Source organism: Temnothorax longispinosus, chromosome 8 (assembly GCF_030848805.1).
Source record: "Temnothorax longispinosus isolate EJ_2023e chromosome 8, Tlon_JGU_v1, whole genome shotgun sequence".
NCBI classification, from domain to species: Eukaryota; Metazoa; Arthropoda; class Insecta; order Hymenoptera; family Formicidae; genus Temnothorax; species Temnothorax longispinosus.
This window is the reverse complement of record NC_092365.1, coordinates 6,898,604-6,914,144: the sequence shown is the minus strand read 5'-3', so window position 1 is coordinate 6,914,144 and position 15,541 is coordinate 6,898,604. Positions and strand designations below refer to the sequence as shown.

Genomic DNA, 15,541 nt, shown 5'->3' with positions numbered 1-15,541 from the left:
AATATATATATAATATTCATTATTACACATATATATAATTATTACGTATTTATGTAATACATATATACATTATTACATATATGTATAATACATATATACATTATTACATATATATAATATAATACATATATATAATAATAAATACATACATACATATATATATATATATATATATCAATATATATCAAGCACCATTTATTCTTTAACACTGTACATTTTTAATAATATACGCACACATCCTAAATAATTATATATGTCAAAAAACTATCCTCATATTAAAATTGAAAGAAAGAGAAATCATACATATATTTCTTTATATACATAGTTTTTAACTTGTTCATTATTCCGCTGACTGCCAAGATAAATTTTTAATGCTTCCCAAGATCTAACTCGTGAAAGGGCAACATATAAAGTTGCCCATGATTAAAAACATCTTTGCGAAGATCTATTCCTACTCTGTCAAATGTCTGACCCTGTGACTTGTTAATCGTCATAGCAAAAGCTAATTTTATCGGAAATTGTCTTCTTTTAAAAGTGAAAGGATATACCGGGTGGTAAAAAATTATATGTCATGGCTTTGACAGATGATTCTCCAGATCGAGATCGGTAAAGATCTGAAAAAAGTTGCATTCGCAAAATTGATCTTGACCTTGAAATTTAAGGTCAAACTTTTTTATTGGCTTAAAAAATTCTGCTCATCAAGAGGAACAAAAGTCTTAAAGAGACCATAGGTCGCAAATAAACCCTTCAACCCAAAAGAAAATCATAAAGTTGAAAAAATTGGGATATGTGATTTTGTCGCGAATATTGATAAAAGAAGTTCTGTCTTTCTCTATCGACAAACTGACAAATCAATTCATGCTTTTCTTTTCCCTCAGGAACAGAGAAAACTCATGTTCCGCTACCAACATAAGCAGTCTATGTTAATATGTCTATGGTTTAAATCGATTTATCATTTATATCAATTATATTAATATATGTGGCGGCTGGCCCTATCGCGCCTAAGGGCCTTGGCACATAGAAAAACTTAAGCAGTAAGCAAATCAGCCAATCACAGTCAAGAACTTAAGGCACGGCCCTAAGCGGTAGCGAATCCATACTGTTGATTTCTTACTGCTTAAGTTTTACTGCTTAAGTTTTTCTATGTGCCAAGGCCCTTAGGCGCGATAGGGCCAGCCGCCACATATATTAATATAATTGATATAAATGATAAATCGATTTAAACCATAGACATATTAACAATAGACTGCTTATGTTGGTAGCGGAACATGAGTTTTCTCTGTTCCTGAGGGAAAAGAAAAGCATGAATTGATTTGTCAGTTTGTCGATAGAGAAAGACAGAACTTCTTTTATCAATATTCGCGACAAAATCACATATCCCAATTTTTTCAACTTTATGATTTTCTTTTGGGTTGAAGGGTTTATTTGCGACCTATGGTCTCTTTAAGACTTTTGTTCCTCTTGATGAGCAGAATTTTTTAAGCCAATAAAAAAGTTTGACCTTAAATTTCAAGGTCAAGATCAATTTTGCGGATGCAACTTTTTTCAGATCTTTACCGATCTCGATCTGGAGAATCATCTGTCAAAGCCATGACATATAATTTTTTACCACCCGGTACATTTTCGCAATACAAAGTAATACGATTTAGGAAAACGATATCTCCTACTTTATCACCTGTTAAAATTTCGCATTTTAATAAATGATCCGCAAGTTCTATAATCATTAATCTAGTGCCGTTGCAAAGACCTTCATTAATACTAAGATTTCTAATCAACATAATGACACAATTCGGTTTTAAACGCAATTCGTAAGGAGGAAGAGTTGACGGAGACAAAGTATTTAAATATTCTGGCAATAAAACGTCACCAATGTCACCGTTATCATCGCAATTTTCAGTACTATCTGTACTTGTATAAATTCGTTCTTCAGATATATCTAATAATTCGACAACTCGTTTATTAATTTCATCTACATCAGCATTTCTTGCAGAAAGTATCGCACACTTAGCCATATTATTAAATTCTTTATTTCGTATTAGATCACCATATATATCTTCTACAATATCAGCATTAATGGGTGCAATACAATAATCTGGAAGTTGTATATTATCGTTAGCATCATTTAATATGCCATCTCCCATATCCAATAAAAATTTTGCAAATTCAGTTTCTTCTGGAAGAACTCGCATATTTTCCGTTAAAGAAAAACTTATAAAATGTTTCCAAATAGAACTAAACTTGATAGAAAGATTCACAATTTCACATCGAGTACCGTGTATTTTAATAGGAAGAAGTTGCCTGAAATCACCACCTAATACAATAATTTTTCCACCAAAAGGTAAGTCGTTATTCATAATATCACGCAACGTTCGATCCATAATCTCTAGAGCATATCGCGGTGCCATTGGCGCTTCATCCCAAATAAAAATATCTGTTTTTTTCAAATATTGAGCTTCTTTTGATTGGATTTTAATGCTGGAAGAGGAATCAACAAATAATGGAACCGGCAATCCAAATGTCTTATGAACCGTTTTTCCTGCTGGCAATAACGTCGCTGCAATACCCGTAAAAGCCATTGTACATACATGTTTATTACGAATTTTAGCTAAGTGATAAATAGCTGTATATGTAAATGTTTTACCTGAACCACCTGGACCATCGATATAAAAACAATTACTATTGTGATGATTATTATTATCTAATCTATTTAATATTATATCTACTATTTCTTTCTGCTTGTCATTTAACTGTTCATATTGTCTAATACCAATTTCCATAACTTCTTCAATAGTCATATAATTATCCTCTTCATCATTTTCTATCAATTGTTCCATTTGTGGAAAATCGGCAAGACTTTTACCTTCAGCACAAAGCATAGTATTAATTTGCGCATATGCTTTCTTTTGTCCTTGTAACATTCCAAAGTGTCGGATAAAATCTTTCGACATTGCTACTTTAAAACTTTCCCAGAGCTCTTCAGGATGCAATGGTTGACAATGCAATAATATACGTACAAATAATCTACGAAGTTGTCTTGGCATCATCCATCCAATAGCTTCATTCATAGCTCGTTTCCATTCATCATCATCTTCAATTAAACCTAAAGTCAAACATGCCTCTGAAAACGATTGACAAACTTCTCCATTTACAGTTCTTAAATTATCAAAACTTGTAGCTCCCTTTACAGTGAGTAATAATAGTCGTAAATAGTATAATTCAGTTTGTGTTGGACTAACAGAATACATTCGTCCTATACAATTAAAATGACTTTTGCGTTTGCTCCAACGCGATACATTTCTACCATTAATTTTTTCTTTTTTAAACGTATAATAACGTGGAATTTCTATATATAAATGTTGTTTTGCTTCTTCATCGCGAGAATTTAAGGCAAAATAATCTATTAACATAGTAACTTGATCTAAAGCGGAAGTTATTGTATTTTCATCGGATCCATTTTCAATTATTACGCGTCCTTTAAAAAAATATCAGGGATTAGAAAAAGACAAAAGTATTTAATAATATATAGTTATTCATTAATTTATCTAATTATTGTGGCGAGTATCCTGCCTAAATTATTTTGTTAAATCCTTGAATATTGTAAAATTTTTTAGATCAAATGTCCGTTTGACTTGACGTTGCTTCGAAGACTGACTGTTATAGAAGGAAGCTTGTCCTATATATATTAACATAAATAGAACAAAATTTACATAAATAGAATCTATTTATTCTTTTTATGTAGCAATGTACTTTAATCTTCACGCGTGTAATTACAATTTTTTCAATTTAGTCTCAAGGCCTTTAAGTATGAAAATTTTCAGTGATTGACTATGAGATAACATGTTGCTTTTGTTCTTAATAAGGCCGCGTTAAGTCGATAATCGAATTCATTATTGCCTGTTTTTCGCGATGCTGATTAACGCGGCCTTATTAAGAACAAAAACAACATGTTATCTCATAGTCAATCACTGAAAATTTTCATACTTAAAGGCCTTGAGACTAAATTGAAAAAATTATAATTACACGCGTGAAGATTAAAGTACATTGCTACATAAAAAGAATAAATAGATTCTATTTATGTAAATTTTGTTCTATTTATGTTAATATATATAGGACAAGCTTTCTTCTATAACAGTCAGTCTTCGAATAAGCAACGTCAAGTCAAACGGACATTCGATCTAAAAATTTCTACAATATTCAAGGATTTAACGAAATAATTCAGGTAGGATACTCGCCACAATAATTAGATAAATTAATGAATAACTATATATTATTAAATACTTTTGTCTTTTTCTAATCCCTGATATTTTTTTAAAGGACGCGTAATAATTGATCTGACCACGATGGCTGGTGAGAATACATCCGTAAAGGATTCTCAGAGACAGATCGATTTTTATAACCGGAACTACAGGTTTCATGGGCAAGGTTCTTGTCGAGAAGCTACTGAGATCGTGTCCGGACATCAGAAACATTTACCTTCTAATGAGACCTAAAAAGAACCAGAATGTAGAAGAGGGGTTGCAGGAACTTTTAAACGGGACAGTAATAATATCACCTTTCTCCTGCTATTTCAATCGCTATTTCAAAAAATTTAAAGTTATATTACTTTTGGCAGCTTTTTGAGACACTACGGCGGGATTCACCTGGCGAGCTTACCAAGATGATACCCGTGGCTAGCGATATTACGCAACCGGAGCTGGGCATCTCAATAGAAGACAAAAATCTATTAATACGATCCGTATATCGATCGTATTTCATTTAGCACCAACCGTAAATTTCAATGAGGCTTTGAAAATTTCGGTCAGGATAAATACGTTGGGCACCAAAAGATTGGTCCAACTATGTAAAGACATGCACAACGTGGAGGTAACAGCGGGATTCTTCCTTTTCGAATTGCTCAATTTAAACTATCAAAATTAGACTACCGTAAATTAGTCTTAGAATTTCCTTCGTCGACATGTTTTTACGCATTATCGTCATTACAAGCGCACGTTCGATTGACACGAGGCAAAAGAATAATGGACGTACGCATTCCGTATTTTTAACAATTTATAGCTGCAATATGCGATAAATGCAAATGTTTGATCGCAGGCGTTTATTCACGTGTCAACGGCATATTGTAATTGCGATCAGACCTATGTCGTCGAGGAGATTTATCCGGTGGAACCGAAACCTAAACCTAAACAGGTGATCGCTCTGACGGAATGGATGAACGATAAAATGTTTGAGCAACTCACGCCAAATCTGATCGGCGATCGACCAAACACGTATACATTTACCAAAGCACTGGCCGAGCAATTGCTCCAGCAGGAAAGGCATTCTTTACTGGTGGCGATTGTCAGGCCATCGATCGTGCTGTCGGCGTACAAAGAACCAGTCGCCGGTTGGGTGGATAATTACCACGGGTCCACGGGGCTTATCCTCGCCGCTGGGAAATGCGTCTTCAGGTGAGATGACAACGGGCGGCCATAATTAGCGATCGCTAGTATCGGTATTATAATAGAATTAGAATGAATACTGACGTCTCTCGGTATTGTTATTTCAGTATCGCTCACAATCTTCGTAAGTCATTATTCTCGTGCGAATAAATCTTTCTTACAAATCGCGATCTCTTGCTTGCAGAACTATGCTATGCCACGAGGACAAAGTGGCGGATCTGGTGCCCGTTGACATTTTAATCAATTTGATGATTTGCGCGGCATGGAGGATCGCCACGCAACGCACCGACACCATCCCGATCTACAACTGTTGCACCGGCCAGCAAAATCCTATAACTTAGTTGCTTTACTAGAAGTAGACCGTTGTGAGACAGGTTAGTTTTACCCTACTGATGACCATTGCGATAGTAATCCTGCTCAGTACGAGAGGAACCGCAGGTTCGGACATTTGGTTCACGCACTCGGTCGAGCGGCCGGTGGTGCGAAGCTACCATCCGTGGGATTATGCCTGAACGCCTCTAAGGCCGTATCCTCTCTAGTCAAAGGTGGCAATGATATCTCTAGGAGTCTCGTGAATCGAAAGGCTCAAAACAATGTGACACACATTTGGTATACACTGCAGCTTTGTCTTTACAAGTTTTCTACAAAATGTGATAAACAAATTTCATATGTAACGCCAATTATTAATACTCTCAACTCCATGACAAATTAATCACTTTATTTAGATGTATGCTATATTATTTTATGTTATACTTAAAACAGTATATATTAATTATTATTTCAATAGTTTTATAAGTTATTTTACTTATAAATATTACTTATTCCTTTAACTACATAGACTACTAAACATTAAAAAAGATTATTGTATAATTATCTGCCATAACATGTATATCTGTTCGTTTTGCGATAATAATTCTAGCACATTTAAAAATGGTGCACAACACGCGTCACATTCTACTTTTATATGTAAACAAGACAATTGTATGCATACCTTCATAAATTTATATTCATTTAAACGCCATTTAATACTAAAACATCCCAGTCAAAATAATACAAATGTTTTTGTTATATCTGAACTGCATTCACTAAATAATAATTTGTCAGAAATTTTTAAAATTGATGATTTGTTTAAAAAGTACACTAATGCTGAAGATTTATTGAGCACAGAGGCTTGCGAACAAATAATGAACGATCCGTCAATAACGTTAAAAAAATTTGATGATATAGTAACAAGAAACGCTGCTTTATTTGTTTCAATATTCTAATAATTCTTTATCACGATCGCTTGCACATAAAATAATACAATATGTAAGCAATTTTTATAAATCAACTATTGAAATTATTATACATAAATATGAAAGTACAGAGAGTAAGTAAAATGTATCATTTAGTATAAAAGATATGTGCCTCGATATGTGCACAATTTTACAAAATGCTTTTGCTCAGTTCAAAACTGTACATCTAACATTACAATATACTTTATACAACGCGGTTATATAATTATGCCACAGTTTATAGATATTGCCACTGCATTACATCCAAAACGTATAAAAACACACATAGGCATGCATGTAACAAATAAATCATTACAACTTATTCCTTTGAGACTTGTATTAAGCAGATTCTTACAGTTACCAAATATTTTGCAGATCCATCCACTTTTAAAAAAGGCGTGTTACCTGAGTGAATTTCGTTTGTATCGTAAAATTGAAGCCTCCTTTTCCGCGATGCCGATTGGCTATCTCGATTGATTGCCGCGTCGCGTAGCTTGCTTCATCCCGTGAGGGACTGTCATCGCGGAGTGTGGCGAGTTTCGTGCGTGTATAGTGCGTCGTGTGTGTCATGATGTGACAGCTCGCGTCGTGTCGCGAGGTTAATCGTCCCGCGTCGTGTCGCGATTATTATACAATAGCATAATGTTAAAGCTAAATGGCGCGCGCGAAGCGCGCGCGTCTGTAGTGTCTAGTCCCTTTCTAAAAAAGGCATGGATAGTTTATTGTTGCCTCTTTTCCGCGATGCCGATTGGTTTTCTTGCTGCGCTTACTTCATTTGTAGCTGTCATTGTATATTTTGACAGTTGTGTATAATAGGGTTAATAGTGAAATGTTAAAGATAAATAGCGCGCGTAGCGCGCGTCTGTAGTGTCTAGTGATAATAAAACACACGTGTGAAAGTAAATGTAATGACATATTAACTTCTATTGTTGATGGAATTGTTTGGAAACTTATTGAAGAGCAATATGCAGAAAAAATTGTTTTGCCTTTATTACTATAATATTTCGATGATTTCAAAATTAACAATCCTCTTGGATCTCACAGTGGGGTACATAAAATTGGTGCCGTATATTGTACTATTCCTACTACTCCAAATGAATATTCAAGTATGCTTGAAAATATCTTTTTGCTTCAATTACACAATGTGAAGGATCATTCACAGCTAGGAAACAAAAGTATATTTTGTAATCTAATAAATGAAATTAAGGATCTAGAAAGTAATGGTTTAGTTGTAAACGTTAATAGTAGGCAATATATAAAATATATTTTGCGTTAGCAGGTATTGTAGGAGATAACTTAGGGCTCCATACAATTTTTGGTTTCTCCAAAAGTTTTAATTCATTATATTCGTGTAGAGCTTGTTCAGCTAATAAAATCACTCTTTAAAATCAAATATCAGAAGATTCTGAAATATTAAAAACTCGCTTAAATTATGCTGCTGATTGCGCCTCAAATACTCATGGCATCCAAGAGGAATGTATTTTCAATACAATTTCCAGTTTTCACGTTATTAAAAATATATGTTTTGATAGTGAGCATATCAACATCGTCATGACAAAGAGACGTAAGAGCCTTGTACCTTTCACAGGAGATCCATTGAGAAAAATAAAAAAAAATGCAATTCTTTTTATTAACTAGTAATAAAATTAATAATAATGCTTTTTTATTAACAAAATATGTGTTAACAACCTGGTTTCATTTTTATTAGTTTTTGTCGCTTATGGCTTTTTAAATTGGGCATTTTTTGGTTGCTTGCACCACTTCAACTTCAATTTTAACGATTCTTGAATTTTTTGATTGATACAATCGTATCACTAAAAAAAATATTGTTCGTAATATCAATGAATGAAGTTTATTGACTTGAAATTCTGTTCGAATTTAGCGCGTTCTCAAAAATATCGACTCGTTCGTGAAATCGATAGCGTAGCGGCGACCACGGTGCCGGAAGCTAGGAGCGCGCTACCGATTCTCTTTTGTCGTTACCGGTCCGAGCTTGCGACGCGACGAGCCGCGTTCCGCGCCATTCGCTCAAGGTCTAAGATACAGTACGCACGTTTCGAGATCGTGGTTCTTTGGCTCGATTAGGAAGATTCGTTCGAATAAGCGTAATCCCGATAAAGTGCGATCGAGTTAGATCGTTCGGTCGTATACATTAATTGTACGAGGCGTGATTCGGAAAATACGGAAGAATATTCTGTTCGGAAAGTATCGCATAAAGCTGCGCCATTGAATAAGTACTTTCGGCCTCGTGCCCGCGTTAACACGCGTGGTGTGATTCTCGAGATCACGACGAGATTGATTCCTGCGTGCGTGCGATTTCCGTGGTTATTACTGCCTAAGACAAAGAGAAAGAGAGAGCGAGAACATTCCAGCCGACGCCCGAAGGACGAAGGACGCGTGCTTAATAAGAAGGACGAATTCCGCTGGCGCTCGAGAATTACATCCCTGGTTAATGCAGCCTATGACGATCGAGCTGAGTTCTTCAACGTTAAGTACTTCGTTTCTTTCTTGTCCGGGTCTCGGATAAGCGTGGACCACGCCATTGCGGGCTCTTTCAAGCCCTTCCGATTACATCGGATAACGCTGTCTAATGACGGTTTCTATCGCGAGATAGATCGCAATATCGATAAGCCGCGCATCGGTTTACGCCACGTGTACACGCATTAATTGTATTTCTACCGAATTCCGAGTTGTTTTTGACTCGAGACGCTTCGTTGTGTTTATGTCGGTACGGTAAAACAACCTTGATATTTGATACCTCATTGTTTAGCCCGTCACGCGGGTCTCTTACGTTCCAGTAACAAAAGTAAAGATTCTCGGAAAAGGCATTACATGTTATACCAAATTATATAGCGTTCTATTAATATTCATTTATATTTCTTATTTTCGATATTACGTTGCGCATGATTCAAAGAATTAGTTCAAGTTTTCGTTGCGAGATAGAAAAGTAATGTGATTTGCGATCACGACACGTACAGTGTCTTTAAGAGGCAATAATAACATAATTATTGCCAACCTTTATATTATATTTAATTTGCTCTTTATTTTTAGGATATAAGGATGATTATCCTTCGACTTTAAGTTAAAATGTGCTATTATTCTATGTGTTTGCCATTTATATTATTACTATTGTATGCTTTATTAATATTGTGTCTCTGCTCATCAGGAAGAGCTTTTGTAAATATACTGAGATAACTAAATCCCTGTTGCTCGTTCACCTTAGTAACATTTCACTGCTTGTATACATTATATTTTAAACATTTTGGTCCTTCGAGCCGGATACGGTGTACGGCTGCAAGATGAGACTCAGTCATATTGAAAATCATATAGATCAACAGCTCACCCTGATGGGCATAATTGCAAAAACAGTTGATAATTTATTGACTATTGGGCGGGAAAATGTTATGCCGCATATGGTGCACACGCGTATTGCAGATCTACAAGATAACTGGGATCAGTTCTCGATACGACACCATGCCATCGGAATGGCTGTGCGCGGATTAAATGCAGAGGAAAGATTAAGTGTAATCAATCACGCGTATTTTTCGGAAGGCTTGTTTTCAAAGACGCATCAAAGCTACCTTCGGGAAATAGATAAGTTAAATTCTCTACTCGCGCCTGAGCATCCCGCGCCGGAACAAGTTTCAGCAACGCCTACGACTTTTACTCAACCTCTTTCGCGAGAACAAGAGTCAGTACCGCCTTCGACTTCTACGCAATTTCGTTCGAATAATCCAGATTACCATTATCACTCACGTTTGCCGGAAATCGAGTTGCCCAAGTTTGACGGAGTGCAGTCTAATTGGTTATCCTTTAAGGATCTATTTAGTTCAATTGTTATAAAACGCCCTTCATTGACCTCTGTCGAGAAATTACAGTATTTAAAAACGAGATTGTCCGGATCAGCTGCCTTATTACTTAAAAATACTACGCTCACCTCTGACAATTTTCAAAAGGCTTGGGATGCCTTAATTGCGTTTTACGAAAACACTAGATTACTTGTTAACGAGGCTCTTCAAGCCTTATTTTCTTTGAAACGCATGACGAAGGAGTCACATAAGGAAATGGAAATGCTTTATACTAATCTCACTCAAATATATCGTACGCTGGAAACTTTACAACGCCCTGTAGAAACTTGGGATGATGTATTTGTTTTCACTGCCGTTCAACGTCTGGATTCGGAATCTGTAAAGGCTTGGGAGAATCATTTAGGATCGAATAAACAGCCCCCCACTTGGGAACAATTCAAGGATTTCTTGTTTAATCGTTTGCATTCTTTACAAGCATTTGAAAAATGCACACTGGGAAAATCTGTTCCATCTGCCAAATCACATTTTTCGGGAAAACCAAAGGACGATAAAGCGGGTAAGAAGAATTCGTGCGTGATTTGTTCGGCGAAACACTACGTAGCCCACTGCCCTCAGTACACCGCTAAAACCATTGAACAACGTCTAGCAATTATCGCGAAGCATAAGTTATGTTTCAATTGCCTCGGTTTCCACAGAGCATCGGCATGTCGCGTAACCACGCGATGTTTGAAGTGTGGAAGCAAACACCACACCACCATTCACAAAGTCAAAGGAAAACAGACCAATTCGGATCAAGCTACGGCCAAGGCCGAACCACAGACGGATTCATCTTCTACTTCTACGAAGGAACAGGCGTCACAGTCTACTTCTACCAATACGAATGCAAAGGCTGTGAATTCCACTTCGGTCTCACAATTAACATCTGTATTATTAGCCACAGCTCAGATCATAATTGAGGGCCCCAACGGGGAATTTACTAAGGCTCGTGCGTTAATAGATCAAGGATCAGAGATTTCCTTAATAACGGAAAGAATTGTACAACGGTTAAACCTACCGAGAAGACATTCGTTTATTCCTTTGATTGGAATAGGAGCTGAGAAAACCCGTAAAACAAGAGGAATTGTGAATTTCAAGTTTAAGCCACATTTCAACAGCGAGTACGAAGGGTCTATTTGTGCTCACATCTTACCAAAACTAACAGCTTCGTTACCTTCTTTGCGTTGTGAAGAATCAGCATGGGAGCATCTGAAAAATTTACAATTTGCAGACCCTAAATTTACAGTTCCAGGTTCTATAGACGTAATTCTGGGAGCAGACATTTATAGTAATCTCATTGAAGAAGGAATTGTTAAGGGAGCTGTGGATACTCCACTCGCACAATGCACAAAATTAGGATGGATTATTTCTGGTCCCGCAGGAAATGCTCCTACCTCTTCCCTTACTCAAAGTCTTCACGTCTCCATTGATCGGGAGCTATATGATTTAATTCAACGATTTTGGGAGATGGAAACGGTCCCTTTCTCGAATAATTCGTCATTAACTGCTGAGGATCAGCAATGCGAATTGCACTTTCAATCTACGCATACTAGAGATGCCAGTGGACGTTATCAAGTTCGACTGCCTTTTAAACAACCAGCCCATAAATTAGGCGATTCTCGTATGAAAGCCGTTCAGGTGCTGAATAGTCTGTCAAAACGATTAACTTCAGATTCTAGGTATGCGGAAGCTTATCAGGGGTTTATGGACGAATTCGAAAAGTTGCAACACATGACGCTAGTTCCAGAATCCGATCCGGAACCTCAATTAGTATACTACTTACCACATCACGGAGTCTTACGGGAAAACGATCTTAATAGAATCCGAGTAGTCTTTAATGGCTCAAGCCCTACGACCACGGGATGTTCTCTGAATGATCTGCTACATACAGGAGCTAAACTTCAAATTAACGTATTCGATGTTCTGGTTTGGTGGCGACGATTTCCTTATGTCTTTTCGTTCGATATGGTAAAAATGTTTCGTCAAATTCTGATACATCCCGAAGATCGGGACTTTCAACGAATTTTGTGGATTCTTCGATCAAAAGGAATCATTACCATTAGAACTTTTAGACTGAACACTGTGACTTACGGATTTATCTGTTCCCCATTCTTAGCCCTTCGGACAGTGATACAATTGATAAAAGATGAAGGTATGAAGTATCCTCTTGCGGTCCCAGTCTTGAAAAAGGGCCGTTATATGGATGACGGATTCGGAGGCGCTGACTCTATTAAATTGGCACAAGAAACTGTCAAACAGGTAACTCAAATCTGCGAAGCAGGCGGGTTTCAACTGCACAAATGGGCTGCTAATCACACAGAAATCCTAAGTGCAATTCCCCCAGAACAACAAGCTATTACATCTCCTGTTAAAATAGAAGAGAAAACGACTGTACACGCATTGGGATTGTGTTGGGATCCTCCTACGGACACCTTCCACTTCACAATTGAATTACCGGTTACTCAAATAATTTCGAAACGAAGTATCATGTCAGTCGTCGCTAAAATTTTTGATCCTCTTGGACTGCTCGCTCCAGTAATTATAACTGCAAAAGTTCTCATACAAGAATTATGGACTCTGAAACTTGAATGGGATGACCCTCTACCCGACGCTGTATCTGCCAAGTGGAATAAATTTGTAAATCAGTTACAAGAAAATTACGAAATTGCCATTCCTCGATGGATCGGGGTAAAGATTAATCATCGCATTGAATTACACGGATTTTGCGACGCCTCTCAGCAGGCAATTGCTGCTGTGGTATATATACGTGCCACAGATATTAACGGCGTTACAAAGGTCACCCTGTTGTGTGCAAAAACAAAGGTAGCACCACTTAAGCGTATTACCATACCTCGTTTGGAACTCGAAGGTGCAGTTCTGCTCACGAAACTAAGTTCTCAAGTTTTAAAGGTTCTTGAATTAGCCAATCTACCTCTTTTCTGTTGGATAGATTCTGAAGTCGCAGGTACCTGGATTAATGGACATCCGTCTCGTTGGAAAGACTTCGTGCACAACCGTGTAGTCTTTATTCAGGAAACTATCCCACATGCTCAATGGAGATTTGTTTCAGGTAAAGAAAATCCAGCGGATTGTGCTACACGTGGGTTATCACCCGGTCAACTCCAAAAATTTGAAATCTGGTGGAAAGGACCGCTCTGGCTTTCAGAACCATCTGAAACCTGGCCGAACAAGTTACAAGCTCACAATGCCGAAGTAAACTTGGAGGAACGTCCAGTTAAAGTTGTTACTATCGCCAAGGATTTGAACTCTGATTTGTGGGATCTCGCAGTTCGATACTCGAACTTAACGCGTTTATTGCGCATCACAGCTACATGTATGAGAGCAGCCGCTCGATTTCGACGGACAACCGAGATACTCTCCGAGACACCATTGACTCCACAAGAGTTAAACAAAGCAAGACTCTTCTGGATAAAGATAGTACAACAATTGCATTTCAAACATGACTTGCAAACCTTAGCTTCCGGTAAACCTCTTGATAAATCTAGCCCTCTCCTTCGACTAACACCAATATTAGATTCCGACGGATTTCTCAGAGTGGGAGGCAGACTCCATTCCGCTTTTCTTTCAATGAATACAAGGCATCCGTTTATCTTGCCTAAAGACTCACCTATTACTAGACTGATAATTTCTGACGCTCACTTACGTACTATGCACGGAGGTACACAAATAACGACGAATTTTATACGGTCGGAATACTGGATAATCGGAGGACGGGCTCCAATACGTTCACTAATTCTGAAATGCATACGATGCGCACGTTTTAGACAGATAAGAGCACAACAATTGATGGCGCCGCTTCCGGTGGAGAATCTAACTCCATCTCGTGCTTTCTTAAATTCTGGCGTGGACTACGCAGGACCTCTGGTCCTTAAAACTTGGAGAGGAAGGAACGCCAAGACATACAAGGCTTACATAGCGCTCTTTGTTTGCCACTCCACATCCGCAATCCATCTCGAACTGGTGACAGACTACACCACCGATGCGTTTATTGCTGCATATAAACGCTTTACTGCTAGAAGGGGAATATGTGCAACCCTGATGAGTGATTGCGGTACGAATTTTAAGGGAGCTGATTCTGAGCTTAAAAAACTTTTTGCTGCTTCTTCCCAGGAATTAGAAGAGTTGGCCACCATCTTAGCCAATCATGGCACGCAGTGGAAATTTAATCCACCTGCTGCTCCTCACTTTGGAGGTAAATGGGAAGCGGGGGTCCGCTCGGTTAAGTTCCATCTCAAGCGAGTGATAGGAGACACCTTGCTTACATTCGAAGAGATGAACACCTTACTGACTCAAATTGAGGCTACCCTCAATTCGCGACCTCTCTGTCCACTGACTGACGATCCTGACGATCTCAGTGCGTTAACTCCCGGACACTTTCTGATTGGAAGTGCTCCAACAATCATTCCAGAACCTTCTCTAGAGTCGGTTAAAGTTGCACGCTTATCTCGATGGCAGATGATCCGACAAATGCTAGATAGTTTTTGGACGAAATGGTCACAAGAATGTTTGCAACGGTACCTGTCCATTTATAAATGGAATAAAGTCTCTCCTTCTTTAAATATCGGTTCTCTTGTATTAGTCGTAGATGAAAGGTATCCTCCATCCAAATGGCCCTTAGGCCGAATAATAGATACGCATCCCGGCAGCGATGGGCATACTCGAATAGTCTCGGTGCGTACACAAAATTCTGTATTAAAGCGACCCATTGTAAAAGTTTGCCCGTTACCAATTCAAACAGAAGTATTATAAATGTTCGTTGACCCTGGTCAACGAAGGCGGGGAGAATGTTCGAATTTAGCGCGTTCTCAAAAATATCGACTCGTTCGTGAAATCGATAGCGTAGCGGCGACCACGGTGCCGGAAGCTAGGAGCGCGCTACCGATTCTCTTTTGTCGTTACCGGTCCGAGCTTGCGACGCGACGAGCCGCGTTCCGCGCCATTCGCTCAAGGTCTAAGATACAGTACG

The 15,541-nt window shown here is 37.9% G+C and overlaps 1 protein-coding gene and 1 pseudogene across 1 annotated transcript; both read left to right on the top strand.

The window, feature by feature from the left end:
* Nucleotides 1-584: 584 nt before the first annotated feature.
* LOC139817837 (putative fatty acyl-CoA reductase CG5065) lies at nucleotides 585-5,992 on the top strand (annotated as a pseudogene).
* A 4,016-nt stretch (nucleotides 5,993-10,008) lies between these two features.
* Nucleotides 10,009-15,324, top strand: LOC139817836 (uncharacterized). The gene has a single exon (XM_071786121.1). It carries the CDS (start codon nucleotides 10,009-10,011, stop codon nucleotides 15,322-15,324), a length of 5,316 nt encoding a protein of 1,771 aa, XP_071642222.1.
* The last annotated feature ends 217 nt before the right edge of the window (nucleotides 15,325-15,541 follow it).

Bases quoted from the DNA above. Each gene is read 5' to 3' on its own strand.
- LOC139817836 (XM_071786121.1), top strand. From the start codon at position 10,009: ATGAGACTCAGTCATATTGAAAATCATATAGATCAACAGCTCACCCTG.